The 15433-nt window shown below is 40.5% G+C and overlaps 1 protein-coding gene across 2 annotated transcripts in view; it reads left to right on the top strand.

Moving 5' to 3' along the window:
- LOC140731599 (clathrin heavy chain 1) overlaps positions 1 to 15433 on the top strand; it is an 89066-nt gene that overhangs the window by 15142 nt on the left and 58491 nt on the right. For both annotated transcript variants that reach the window (XM_073053148.1, XM_073053146.1), the window contains exon 3: positions 12711 to 12918. In XM_073053148.1, the coding sequence (XP_072909249.1) occupies positions 12711 to 12918 (208 nt within the window). The remainder of the gene's footprint in view (positions 1 to 12710; positions 12919 to 15433) is intronic.

The raw sequence follows: 15433 nt of genomic DNA, 5'->3' as shown, positions 1-15433 counted from the left end.
ATGTTCGGCACAGCTTTGTGGGCTGAAGGGCCTGTATTGTGCTGTAGGTTGTCTGTGTTTCTAGTCTGGTTTACATCACTGACATTGAGTGAGATTTGTTGCTTTGCAGTAGCAGTAAAGTGCAATACAAATTTTATTCTAAATTACAATGAGAATGTATATACAAAATAGTGTGAAAGAGCAAAACAGCGAGGTAGTCCTCATTGTCCATTCGGAAATCAGATGGCAGAAGGGAAGAGGGTTGTCTTCAGGCTCCTGTGACTTCTCCACGATAGTATTGAGAAGAGGGCATGTATTAAGGGTCCTTCCTCATGATTTTTTTTTTGGTCACCTTGAGGCACTGCCTATTGAAGATGGCTTTGATGGTGGGGAGGCTAGTGCTCATGACAGAGCTAGCTCAGTCTACAACCCTCTGCAGCCTCTTCAGATCCAGTACATTGGAGCCTTCATACCAGATGGTGATGCAACTGGTCAGAATGCTGTCACGGAATATCTGTAGAAATTTGCTAGATTCTTAAGTTACATACCAAGTCTCCTCACTCCTAATGAAATATAGCTGCTGACGTCCCTTTATAATTGCAACAATATGTTGGGCTCAGGATATATAGTATCTCCCAGGAATTTGAAACTGCTGAGCCTTTGAGGACAGCTGTGTTCTCCTGAAATCCACAATCAATTCCTTGATCTTTCTTGAGCTATTTTATGGAATATAAGTATTCAGCAGATCACCCTGACATTCTTAAATTGTCTTTTCCCATTTTATTTTTAAAACTGCAGCACTGACCCTACCTCCTCCTTCCACTGTAAGCAGTTATCAGCTTGGGTCCAAATTCCACTAATATTTTTGCACTCTGGTTTCTCCTGCACCAACTGCAGTTGGATTATGGAAGCTTTTACTGATGCTGTGCAATTGTTTTAATAAACATTGACTTGTTCATGTCTGTAGTCTAAACATGACCTCGTCTCGGAGACAACTGTCCTGAGTGTAATTGCAGCTTTTGCTAATTGTGATGCAGATTGTCTTGTTTGTAACTCTGGGATGTTATCAGGATCTCCAGTATTTGTCTAATGTGCTAATTCTTTTGACTGATTTTGTACTGAATTGCATGCCCTTTTTTAATATCTTAAGTAGCTTGTCAAGGGAAGTAGCTTTTTCAGATGGTATGAGGTTGCTGAAGTTGTGTAGCTAGCTAAGCCTGCTCTGACAGAGTACAATGCAGAATTATTTTCATTGTGTAACTTGGAGTGGTACAAGGAGCAAACCTTCAAAGCAGCACTGATTTCCCATCACTTTTCAAATAACCAGTGCATGAAACAACTTTTGTAAAGAGTCCAACTTTCAGTTTTAATCGTAGCCTTGGAGTGTTTGTTAATAAGCTTGAGGGTGACATGGTAGCGTAATAGTGTAACACATTATATTGCTAGTGATGGAAAGGTTGGGATTCCATTCCTGCTGCTGTCTGTAAGGAGTTTGTACATTCTCCCCATAACCATGTAGGTTTCCTCAGGACGTTCTGGTTTACTCCTACATTCTAAAGACACATGGGTTAAAGTTAGTGAGTTGTGGGCATGCTATGTTGGTGCTGGAAGCATGACAACACTTGCGGGCTATCCCCAGCCCACCCTCAGACTGTGGCTGTTGATGCAAATGATGATTTTAACAATGTTTTGACATATATGTGACAAAGCTAATCTCTTAAAGAGAACAAACTGTTTGTAGTACTTGGTCACTTGGAAAAGTCTATTACAATTTTAGGTGTGCACTGTAATCCAGTGTCTGAGCCAATACACCAAGTTCATCCAATTAATAGTTTGTGCTTTCATATTAAGTTGGCAGAGGAAATCTTGCTCTTCCACTGATTGATTTTTTTTTAAAGAAAAAATACCCTTGAGGCAAAAATCTCAGTTCCCTTAAACTACCCTTCCTTCAAATGGACTAACAATCCTCACTTGCTAAATGCAGTGTTTAAAACCTTCATTTGTAAAATATGCAATTATATACTGATATTGACTGTTCCATAAGAATTCAAGAAACTTGATGAAATAGTTGATTCGTGCCTTAGAAGGGCTCTGTTACAGTGCCAAGTTTTCCTCCGTGTTGGTTGCTTTGAGCAGATGCCAGTTTCTTGCCTGCATTCAGCTGGTGTCATTTGATTGTACAATGCTTGGACCTTGTTGGTGGTTTGTGCATCAGTATTCTTTTATAAAATTGCCTGCTTAAATTTCTGCCAGTTCTTGGTTCCTTGTATGAAAGAATCTTCAAGCTGGCACCTCATTTGAATGTTGTTCATGCTTGTCATTCTGCACTTGGATCTTGGTGTAGTTATCCTTGAGTCCTGATCTTGCTTTCTGGTTTGCAGTGATTTCTTCATATAGTTCTTGAAAATTTTGGGAATGTGTAACTTGATTCCTACCCTAAGTGTATTGAGAACTGAACTACCAAATGCCTTTGATTTAACTGTTGTAGGCTTGTGTTCAACTCCACCCCATTCTCTGTTTGGTTGTTATAAAATTTGTGCCCAGCATTTGGATGTCTCTTGTGGTTGCTATTTGGATGCCAAGTGCTGATAGCATCACTTGGAAACATCAGCAGTAGATGTGCAAAGTTATTTGGATCAGACACCCGAGCATTTAAAAACTTCACTATGGTGCCACCAAACAACTTTTTTTTACACAAATGGTGAATTACCACAATCACTGAATAAGACAAACTTGAAATGGGTTTCATTCAAATTTATTTTTTAGTCTTTCTTGCCCAAGGTTACATGTATTCTAGGAGTCCTGGCAAGATTGACTAAGTTGCTTCTGTAGAGTTTGCGCTATAAGCCTTTCCTAAAGAGGCCACTATTCTAAATTACTTGCTCTAGGCCAAGGTTTGTCAAAGTACCTGATCATAGTTATTTGAGAGCAGAGGACTAAACTTCAAAGCCTGCGTTTAAATAAACAAGGCTGTTGCACATTTAATTGATAGAGCTCTGGACCTGTCTGCCATTGGGGAAACTGGAATTTTAGTCAAAGCTGTGTTTAGGTCTAAAATTACAGCTGTGTCTGCATCATTAAGTTCTCAAGAGTATAGCTGCTTGGTTCATGTCATTCCCTGAAACTAGATAGATCAACATTGAAATTTGGTTGTTTAGCAAGATTTAAGCAGCTTGATCTTGTGACTAGGGTAGGTCTTACACAGTGAACAGTAGGGCACTGAGGAATGTGGTAGAATGCAGGGATCTGGGAATACAATCTTTCATGCATTGGAAGTGGTGACACAGGTAGATAGGGTTGTAAAGAAAGCTTGTGGCACATTGGCCTTTATAAATCAAAGTTTTGAGTATGGGAGATGGGATGTTAAGTTGAAGTTTCAAAGAAGGAGATGAGTTGTACAGGTCTCATTACATGTGAACTCATCTCCTTCTACCTTAGGCCACAAACTTATCAATCACCCATCTGTGGACACTCTCTGGAAGTCCAAGATCCGTATGCTTCACAACTGCTGGACTAAGTGTGTAAACGTAGGAGAGTGACTACTAGGAGGGGAATTTTCAATGTAGGTTGAAAAATAAATGTGTTAGGTTTTCTAAAATTGACTCCTTCTACCACGAACTTGTCAATCGCCCTTCATATTGAATAGCACCAGTCGTGAGACCCTGATGGTGGATCCTATTCCTGCAAAGAACCAAAGTCAGCACTTAACTCTAGGTCAGGGTCTTCAAAAGAACCCTGAAAGGGAAAAAATAGAGATAGAAATAGAGCTGTTTCTGAAGATGCAAGCAAAGGAGTTGCTGTTAGGTGCCATCATCTCCTGAGTGTAAGAAGTTGTATAAGATGTTGGTGAGGCCTAATTTGGAGTACTGTTTGCAGTTTTGGTCACCTACCTACAGGAAAGATGTTCAGAGAAAATTTATAAGTATGTTGCCAGATTTGGAGGACCAGAGTTACAAGGAATAAGTTACTCTTTGAATGTAGAAGATTGAGAGGAGATTTGAGAGGTGTACTAAATTATGAGGTATAGACAGGGTAAATGCAAGCTTTTTCCATTGAGGCTGGGTGAGACTACAACCAGATGTCATGGGTTAAGGGTGAAAAGTTTAAGGGGAGCATGAGGGGAAACTTTCTTGCTCAAAGTGTTGTGAGTGTGGAACAAGCTGCCAGTGCATGCGAGCTCTATTTCAATATTCAAGCTTAGTAGGGGTATGGAGGGCTATGGTCTGGATACAGGTCAATGGGATTAGGCAGGTTTCAGTGTGAACTAGATGGGCCAAAGGGTCTGTTTCTGTGGTGTACCTTTTGTCTCAATCACTGAATGAGAACTAGGAATTGTACCATCTGTTTATTTTTGCTGTGAGGAGAGTGAAAAGCAGCAAGGTACATCACTTTACCATAAGTGAATGCACATTGTGGCTTGAAACATTGTCTGATACTAATTGCCTACATTTAATTCGAGAACTAACAATTTAATTGAGAGGTGAGTGTGGTTTAATACACATCTAGACTGGTGATCTTGCACAATATATTCAACAGTGGCTGAATAGTCTGACTACCACAAACTGTAGGAAGGTCGTGCTTTGTGGCCAGCGTTTGGGGTATACACACTTTGAATGCCATTCCTTGTATTTAAAGATTTTTCCCTTCCTAAGCAAGGAAGTAAGAAAGAAAGCAGTTTTATAAAGGCCATTTTATACCCTGGACTTCATGCCCTTTTAAGCCCTTTTTCACCAGTGAGCTTTTTAAAAGTGAAGTTTTTTAAATGCTCACAAAATGCTGGAGGAACTCAGCAGGCCAGGCAGCATATATGGGAAAGAGTGCAGTCAACATTTCAGACAGACACCCTTCAGGTCTGGGGGGGGGGGTGGGGGGGTGGGGAAGAAGATGAGTAAGCATAGGAAAGTGGGGGGAGTGGTGAAGTAAAGAACTGGGAAATTGGTGAAAGAAATATAGGGCTGGAAAGGGGAATGGGATGGGAGAGGACAGAAGGCCATAGAAGAAAAAAGGTGGAGCACCAGAGGGAGGTGGTGGGTAAGTAAGGGTGGGGGGGGGGGAATGGGAATGAAAGGGGGAGGTGGCCAAGAAATCAATGTTCATGGCATCATGTTGGAGGCTACCCAAACAGAATACAAGGTGTTGCTCCTCCAACCTAAGTGTGGCATCATTGTAGCAGTAGGGGAGGCCACGGACTGGGAAGTGGAAATCAAGTTGGTGGCCACTGGGAGATCTTGATTTTTCTGGCGGACAGTGAAGCGGTCTCCCAATCTATGTCGGATCTCACTGAAGTACAGGAGGCTAAACCAGGAACACCAGACATAGTAGATGATCCCAACAGACTCGCAGATGAAGTGTCGCATCACTTGGAAGGGCTGATTTGGGGCCCTGAATGGTAGATAGATAGATAGATACTTCATTCATCCCCATGGGGAAATTCAACTTTTTTTTCCAATGTCCCATACACTTGTTGTAGCAAAACTAATTACATACAATACTTAACTCAGTAAAAAATATGATATGCATCTAAATCACTATCTCAAAAAGCATTAATAATAGCTTTTAAAAAGTTCTTAAGTCCTGGCGGTAGAATTGTAAAGCCTAATGGCATTGGGGAGTATTGACCTCTTCATCCTGTCTGAGGAGCATTGCATCGATAGTAACCTGTCGCTGAAACTGCTTCTCTGTCTCTGGATGGTGCTATGTAGAGGATGTTCAGAGTTATCCATAATTGACCGTAGCCTACTCAGCGCCCTTCGCTCAGCTACCGATGTTAAACCCTCCAGTACTTTGCCCACGACAGAGCCCGCCTTCCTTACCAGCTTATTAAGACGTGAGGCGTCCCTCTTCTTAATGCTTCCTCCCCAACACGCCACCACAAAGAAGAGGGCGCTCTCCACAACTGACCTATAGAACATCTTCAGCATCTCACTACAGACATTGAATGACGCCAACCTTCTTAGGAAGTACAGTCGACTCTGTGCCTTCCTGCACAAGGCATCTGTGTTGGCAGTCCAGTCTAGCTTCTCGTCTAACTGTACTCCCAGATACTTGTAGGTCTTAACCTGCTCCACACATTCTCCATTAATGATCACTGGCTCCATATGAGGCCTAGATCTCCTAAAGTCCACCACCATCTCCTTGGTCTTGGTGATATTGAGACGCAGGTAGTTTGAGTTGCACCATATCACAAAGTCCTGTATCAGTTTCCTATACTGACATATATATGACAGAGGAGATGTTGGGCCATCTTCACCAGGATCCCACCACCAAGCACATCCTTCCCTCTTCTCCCACTTTGGTTTCTGCAGGGATCGCTCCTTGTGCAACACCCTTGTCCATTTGTCCCAACCCACTAATCTCCTTTCTGGCACTACCCTTACAAGCAGGACAAGTGTTGAACCTTCTATATGGCCTTCTTTCCTCTCCTAACAGGTTCCCCCTTCTCCAACCCTTTTTCTTTCACCAATCAACTTGCTAGCTCTTCAACCCCTCCCCCCCCACTGGTTTCACCTATCAGCTTGTTCCTTCCACCCCTCCCCCACCACCTTACTCTGACTCCTGAACATTTTTTTCCACCAGTCCTGATCGAGGGTTCAGTCTGCAATATCAACTGTACTCATAGATACTGCCTGGACTGCTGAGTTTCTCCAGCATTGAGAGTGAGTGAGTGTGTATGTGTGTATTTCCAGCATCTTCAGATTTTTCTCTCGTTTTGCAAAATGAATTTTTTTTATTAAACAAAATAGACTTTATTCAAAAATAAAATTATATACAATAAACCATTCAATGACTTTCAATCCTTTACAACTGTTTCCATTGCTGTCTTACATTTTCACACTTTTCACCACCCACGTGGCACTCTGTTATTCCATATTTACATTCACTTGTTTAGGGGTATACACCCCGCACCCCCACCCCTCAACTCCCGCAGAAGAACTCTAGACTGTGGTCCTTCCCCACTGGACCCTTGCGGTGGCTGCACCAAGTTTGAGTGCATCTCTCAGCACGTACTCCTGCAGCCGAGAATGTTTTTGTTTGCGGGGGGAGCGGAGGTTTCCTTTGATCTTATCAAAACAGATACAGGGTAATTGCAGAAGGTTTTCCCTTTCAGTTGAAGTGGGAAATTCGTCCCCAAAAATGTATGTTGATTGGTTGATTCTGACTGGATGCTTGGTTAAAAGTAAAGTTCATTGTCAAACACATGAGAACATGTATACTCAGGTGCAATGGAAAAACTTGCCATAGCATCACAGGCACATAATGTCAGCAAAGTTGCCAGAATACAGGCAACTTGTGTTAGAGCAGTTTGGGTAAGAATTTGCAAATCAGACCAGCAGAGTAAAGTGGATCCCTGTGTCACATTTTTGGCTCATTTTATGGCTTGTGTGCAGCTGATTCACAACAAGGATAATTGTGATGTAGATTGGTTTTTTGGAACCACCCCCATAGTGCAACAGTTGCCTGTACATTTCAAATTATAGTTGATTACTATGCGGCAGGGAATTGTACTGGTGTAAGAGTAGTATACTGGTGCGAGATCACTAATGGTTTGAATGGTAGAGCAGGTGTGAAGTGCTGAAAGGAACACTGCATCCAGAGTGGATTTTGATTAATTGGGACACATGGGATCAGTACATTTCGGCCCAATTAAGTGGCTGTCCCAATCAATTTGTTTCATGGAAATAGTTAAAAGGTGACTTTAAAAAGCTGAGTAAAAATTAGTATTTAAAATAAATACAAAACAAATTAAAACCTGCCAATACTACTATAAAACTATTAGTTCTTAATAGTTATTGACAGAGAAATTCAACCAGTGTATGTGGTCATGTTCTTTTAACTGTAAATGACAAAAATCAGCACAGACACTTAGTGCAGATAATGAACTGCCTTCATACAACATTGCCAATGATTGCATTCCCAATCTTTTTCATTTAACATTCAAGATGATTGTCAATACCTTCATTCTTTGTTGATCATGTAGATAGAGGCTTTTTCCCCAGGGCTGAAATGGCTAATATGCGAGCGCACAGTTTTAAGGTGCTTGGAAGTAGGTACAGAGGGGACGTCATGGGTAATTTTTTTTTAAAGAGTGGTGAGTGTGTGGAATGGGCTGCTGGCGACGGTGGTGGAGGTGGATACAGTAGGGTCTTTTAAGAGGCTCCTGGATAGGTACATGGAGCTTAGAAAAATGGAGGCTATGGATAACCCTAGGTAATTTCTAAAGTAAGTACATGTTCAGCACAGCATTGTGGGCCGAAGGGCCTATATTGTGCTGTAGGTTTTCTATGTTTATAGTTCCTAACTTGAAGCAGTGAAATAGTTTTAACAAAGTACCCAGGACATCTTTAGGGAGCGGTGTCTCAGAAAGGCAGCGTCCATTATTAAGGACCTCCAGCACCCAGGTCATGCCCTTTTCTCACTGTTACCATCAGGTAGGAGGTACAGAAGCCTGAAGGCACACACTCAGCGATTCAGGAACAGCTTCTTCCCCTCTGCCATCCGATTCCTAAATTACCATTGAATCTTGGACAGTATTTGTTTTTGCATGGTTTTTTTAATCTATTCAATATATGTAATTGATTTACTTGTCTATTTATTATTATTATTTTGTTTTATTTTTCTCTCTCTGCTAAATTATGTATTGCATTGAACTGCTGCTGCTAAGGTCACAAATTTCACATCACATGCTGGTGATAATAAATCTGATTCTGATTTACTCCATGTCTGGTATTTGCAAGCCTGAATGCTTTAAACTGAGGTGAGCAAAAAAAGGTCTAAATTGTCTTGCTGCTTATTTCTAATCAACAATTAGGGTCAAAAATCACTGAACAAAAACACACACAACTGATGTGATGATATTTTAAAAACTGTTCACTGTAAGCATGGTTCACTCCAACAGCCATGCAAGTGCTCGTGATTGATGCTAGCTAGAAACCTAGCAACATTCTTCTGTCCCAATTAAGCTGCATAGTGTCCTGTCAACATAGAGAATCATGGCTATTTTTTCAATTAGTTTTTGTTCTTTAAGAGTTGTCCCAAATAAGTGGCTGCCCCAGTTTAACTGGAATCCACTATATTATAAAATTTGGACAGTGCAGGATGCTGGTGGTTTGGCTTTGATAGTTGAAGGATGAAGTTACTAGATCTCCATTTTAAACTGTGACATTGTTTAATTATTCAGAGGTGTTGGTTTAATTGTTTGCTGCCACCCTAATGTAACCCATGGCTACCTTCGGGTGAATACTAGTTGAAGTTGGGCCTTGTATCCAGTATGTCATACTGACCTATTGCAGCTGATGAATGAAAAGCCCTTCAATCTGAGCATGTGGTTTATGTGGAGTTACATAATGGCTACCCATGGCTTTCAGCTAATCTGATGCAGCTACAATGATTGAGTTTGCTTGAACCCAAGCAAGCTGAGGAGCAGCTACAGAATACTGCTTGTACCCTCTTGATCTCCTTTTGGGTCAAGATTTTTGCAATTGTATTTGTCACATGTACATCAAAGCATTCAGTGAAATGTATTAAGCATCAAATCAAATTGTGCATATGAAACATCAGGTATACTGAGGAATCTAAAGTAGTGATTGCAAGAATTTTGTTAATTACTGCTTCATCCCCTTGGTCTCAGATCTCAGCTCTACTGACCAAGTATTAAATGAGTTAAAGATCCTTCTGCTTGTAGTCTGGGATTCTGGTCTGGTTGTGATATAGTCCAGCTTTGTGGAACTGTTTTGCTTGTCCTTGCTGTCTGGTGGTTATGCATTGCTTCAACTTGAGGCTCTTCAAGTTGCTGCCTGTATTCAAAATTGTCAATATGCCGATGAGAGTGGAACCTGTTCACTCTAGGATTCTGATGCAGGATGCTCTTCCCTGGAAAGTGACTCCAGTTGTTCAGTATAGACCTAGTCTGACTAACTCTTATTCAAACCCACTTCAGATGTGTGGATTCAAAGGCAACATGAGTGAATCTGCAGATGCTGGAAATAAAAACACGAAGTGCTGGCAGAACTCAGCAGGCCAGACAGCATCTATGGGAGGAGGTAGTGACAACGTTTACTACTTCAGTGTAGGCCTGATGAAGGGTTTCGGCCCGAAACGTCGTCACTACCTTCTCCCATAGATGCTGTCTGGCCTGCTGAGTTCTGCCAGCATTTTGTGTTCAGATGTGTGGATGTCCATTAGTCCTAACGGAGGGCACACTATTGGTATTTATTTTAGGTAGGCCTTGTCCTTTGGGTGAACAAGAACGAAACACGGTTCTTCAGTGATTTAGGATATAGAACACAGAAAAGTATGAAATGGAACTTTCAGCCCATGATGTTGTAGCAGACTTTAATTTTAAAAAAAAATATTTTTTAGCTGATTTTATTCTTCTGTGTCTGGTCTAGGACACAACATCGATGGTCACTTTTATTTGCACTGTGGAATGTGGACTACATTACAAACTTGCACTTTTGTATTATGTCATTAAATTTCTGACATTCTGCTATTATTTCCTGCCATCAGCTGTGCTAGTTAGGATGTCTTCGGTCATGTGCTAGTAATTCTGTGAGTTTTGGACACTGCCAAGGTTTATTATCTACTTTTAAGCAGAAAATCTTGGAGCCCAGTAATCTGATCTGAAGAGAATGTAGATAAGTATTGATCGCTAACTTTTTGTTCCAAATTCTAGATATTGTGGTACATAACATCCTGAGGTGAGAAGTAAAGCTAAACATAAAATATAAGTTGAACCATTATGGGCTGTGTTCTAATCTCTCCTGGATTTTTTTTACAAGTGTTGAACTTGAAAATGAGGAATAGCAATTGTGGTGAGCTTGGTCATAGTAAAACCATGTTAATTGCAAGTTTTAAATGAAGGTAATTTAATTCTTTGGCTTTCTTTCAAATAAATAGATAGATAGATTTAAAAAAAAACAAGAATTCTGTTCACTTCTGCATAGCCAAAGAAAATTCAGTTACAAAGTTCAGTCACCCCACCTCCCTAATCAGAGCTTTCCCATTATAGTTTTTTCACTTGCTGTTTGGCTAGATTGTGAACAATGTATCATTCCCCCTTTATCATCTGCCAGCAGGATGAGTTGTAATGCCAATTAAAATTGGTAGTTCAAATTTTAGCAGTGAATTTTGACAATTTTCTGACCACTTTTTCTACTCTATTTCAACATTCGTTCCCAGTTCCCTTTGCCTAGTTTTTTTTAAAAAAAGAACTAATTCTTCCCTTTTCTGGTCAGGGTGGGTTCATGGGGACATTTACCTTGTATGTTATGTTGCTTTCTGGGCCTCTGTACCTTGCTGTGCAACTGGATTCTTGATATTTTTTTCTCTCTCTTTGGGAGACTGTTTTAACTAGTTGCATCACCATCTGATGTGGATGTACAAGATCAGAAAATGAGTTGTGGAAAGTGGCAAGTTCAGCCAGTTCTATCATGGCACAAGCCACCCCAGCATCCCGGACATCTTTAAAAGTTATTGCCTCTAAAAGGCAGTATCTGTCATTATGGACCCCCATTACCCAGGACATGCCCTCTTCTCATTGCTGCCATCAAGGAGGTGGTTCAGGAGCCTGAAGATGACTCAACATTTTAGGAACAGCATCTTCCCATGAACACTACCTCACTTCCTTTTTAATCCTCCTTTTTTTACATTAATTAGTTGATTTGTATCTTACTGTAATTTAGTTTTTAAATATTGCATTGTACTGCTGCAAAGCAAATTTCATGACATTTACCAGTGATATTAAAGCTGATTCTGTGTCATTTTACTAGTTGGTAAATTGACTTATTGTCACATTTACTGAAGTATAGTGAGAAACTTTTGCATGCCATCTATAGAGATCATCACATCAGTGCATTGAAGTATTAAAAAGAAAAACAGTAACAGCAGGGTTTCAGTTGGACAGTTAAAGGTAAATTGAGGTAGAGTTCATCTCGCTGTACTAAAGGACAATTCAGTTGTCTTAACAGTGTGATAGGAACTGTCCTTGAGCCTGGTGGAATGTGATTTTAGGCTTTTGTATCTATTTTTGGGGAGAGGTTAAGAGTATATCTGGGGTGGGTGGAGTTTCAGTTTATGCTGGCTGCTTTATCAAGGCAGCAAAGCATTGACAGAGTCCATGGAGGGGAGGTTGGTTTTAGTGATGAGAGCTGAGCTGTCTACATAAGTCTCTGCAGTCTCTTGGAGTCGCAGCAAGAGCAAATACCAAGCCACGAGCTATCCAGATACAATGGCGACATACAAATTGTTGTCCTCCTGAAGAAATGGAGGAGCTGGTGTACTTTTTTGCGATGGTGTCTACATGGCTGGACTGGCTGATGTTCAGTCTTAAGAACCTGAAATTCTCAACTCTCTCAAACTCAGCACTGTTGATGTACACAGGGACAAGTACACCATCCATTCTCTCCTTTCTCCTCCCCCCCCCCCCCCCCCCCATCCAGTTCTTGTTTTGCTAACAATGAGGGAAGGTTTGTTGTGATGACACCATGTCACTAGGTTTTCTGTCACCTTCCTGTACTCTGCATCTTATTTGGGATTTTGCCCACTAGAGTGTTGTCGGTGTATGTGCTTGTCAAAGTGCCAGGTTGTTAGTGTATGCCTGTATGTAGGGTAAATGCTGGCTAATACTTTAAACCTGCTTCTATTTGGTGCATCAGGGTGAAATGTTAATATTTTTCTTGCCTTTGTTCATAAATGTATTGAACGTTGACTCATTGATGCTCTTCTGGTTTCAGCTCCAAAATCTGGGCATTAATCCTGCTAATATTGGATTCAGCACCCTGACTATGGAATCAGATAAGTTCATCTGCATTCGAGAAAAAGTTGGTGAGCAAGCCCAGGTGGTTATCATTGACATGAATGAGCCCAACAATCCCATTCGCCGTCCAATTTCAGCAGATAGTGCCATTATGAACCCAGCCAGCAAGGTTATTGCATTAAAAGGTAAGATTTTTATTTTCTGTGGCCTGATTTGGTTTCCCTAATGATACCTGTATCAGTATTGATTGTTGGGCCAAGATGATCATTTACAGATTTGGTCTTTAAATACAAGTTAGCACCATCAGTTGTGTCACTGCTTTAGCAATTTCCTGCAAATGTACTTGTCAACAAAAATTGTTGGCAATGCAGCTTGATTCTCCATCCCACTCTGACCCATCTGTTTATGGCATTAAGTGTTGTATTAAAGCCCAAAGAGCACCTGAATTGGACCTTTATTTTCTATATGAGTATGTTACAGCCTTTCTGGCCTTGTCAATTTAAAATTTTGGGGTATTTTCCAATCAGAGCTGAGTTCTGCAAGTCACCCATCTTGTACTGACTCTCCTTTGCCATTACCTTGATCTCTCTTAACTGGATCCCCCTCCCCACTGTTAACCCAAGAACTAGATGATAACACTCATCCTCACAGTAACCCTGGCCTATTCCTGCTATTCTTTGTCTTGTCCATTTCTCTCCTCACCTTCTCTACTATCAGTTCTGGCATCGTCTGTAAGGAATTTCTGCATGTCCTCTCTGGAATGTGTGGGTTTTTCTCTTGGTCTTGCAGTTTCCTCCCGTGGTCCAAAGATGTACCAGATAGGTTAATTGGTTGTTGTAAATTGTCTTGTTATTAGCTTGGGGTTAAATTGGGTTGTCAGGGGTTGCTGGATAGTGCAGCTCGAAGAGCCAAAAGGGCCTTTTCTGCACTGTATCTAAATAAACAAATCACTGCCTCTCCAGCTTTATTTTCTAGTGATCCAATATCCACTCTCATCTTTTAACCTGCCCTTAAGATCACTCTAACCCTTCCCTCTCTATAGCCCTCCATTTCTCTTTCATCCACATGCCTATGTAAATGTCTCTAATGTGTTTGCCTTTGCCACCACCCATGGCAATGTGTTCTATACACCCACCACTATTTTTAATAAGACTTATCTCTGACATACTCTCAGACTTTCTTCCAGTCACAATAAAATTATTCCCCTTTGTATTAGCTATTTTTGCCCTAGGCAAAAGTCTCTGGCTGTCTGCATGATCTATGCCTCTTGTAGACATCTATCAAACCATCTCTCACCCCACTTTTCTCCAAAGAGAAAAACCCTGGCTCATTTATCCTCTCCAAATGAGACAAGCCCTCTAGTCCAGCCAGGACTCTGGTAAATCTCTTCTACACCCTCTAAGGCTTCCACATCCTCATGATGAGGTGGTCAGAAATGGAACATAATACTCCAAGAGTGATCTAACCAGAGTTCTGAAATGCATTCCTAAAGTCCATAAGGTTTATAATGCAAAAACTGAGTTTCCTTCAGTTAACTGTAGAATGATGCATTGCACCTACTTTAATTCAGAACTGGATTTGATGCTTTTTGGTTAACTTTTAAGCTACTGTGAGCCATTCTGAATTTAAACTGGAATCTAAATAACTGTTTGAATATTTTGGCTATTTAACATTATTAGTTTTCAGACTTTGAACTTGATGTATCTTGTTAAGTAAGCATCTAGTCATTATTGTGTCTAGTCATTTGGCCACTCTGGGTGAGAGTAATATAATTGGCTTCTAATTCAATCGGTGTAAACCTTGAGCTTCCTGAAGGAAATTCAAAGGAAATTTATTATCAAAGTATGTTAACATGTACTACCTTGAGATTCTTGCAGGCATGTACAGGAAAAACAATTTATAAAACTTCATATACATTAACAAACCAATATTCAAACTCAGACAAACTGTAAATAAAAAATAATACTGAGAATATGAGTTGTAAAGAGTCCTTGAAAGTGACTACAGTGTATTAACTTTCTGGGTTTGGTTTCTTGGTCTCAAGCTAGTTAACAGGAACCTATAATTGAGAGCTTGTTTTGCATTGCTTAATAGTAAGCCAGTTTCTTTTGGCTTTAACTTTGGTTAAAATTGTCCAAGCTTTATCTTGTATTGCAGGCCCTTCACTTTGGTACTTTCATCTCTGTCAACATAATTAAAAAGGCACAAAATTGAGCTTCCCAAGATTAATTGTAACTATGAATTGGCTCCAGAAGGGAATAGTGCTATACACATCTATTAGCCTGTCGTTTAGACAGGTTTGGTTTTATCACTATCTTTTTTTTAAAACAAAAAGGAATGAAGATTCCAAGCAAGGAACCTTTTGGGGATGGTGCATCAGTTGTTCTACACTTCTAATTCTTCAAAACCTTGGGTAGATTGTGGAACCAAAATTATTTCTGATTACCTGGCTACTTTAGTGCAGTTTAAACCAATTTGCTCAAAATTCCCTGTTCCTATTTAACATGGCATCCTGGTAAAATGTCGAACTCATAGTAAATTATATGTCTAGATTTCAATGGTTTGTCCTACTGCAGAAGTTTGGTTGCATGTTAATACAGTGACACCATTAAAATATCTGTCACTCTAGTATGTTACAGAGTACACTGCAGCATTGGGATGTGAACTGGAGAGGTGTGCATCATGCAACCATTTAGATCA

Source organism: Hemitrygon akajei, chromosome 8 (genome assembly GCF_048418815.1).
Source record: "Hemitrygon akajei chromosome 8, sHemAka1.3, whole genome shotgun sequence".
NCBI lineage: Eukaryota > Metazoa > Chordata > Chondrichthyes > Myliobatiformes > Dasyatidae > Hemitrygon > Hemitrygon akajei.
Note: the sequence above shows the minus strand (reverse complement) of the source record. Positions and strands in the feature narration are given on the sequence as shown.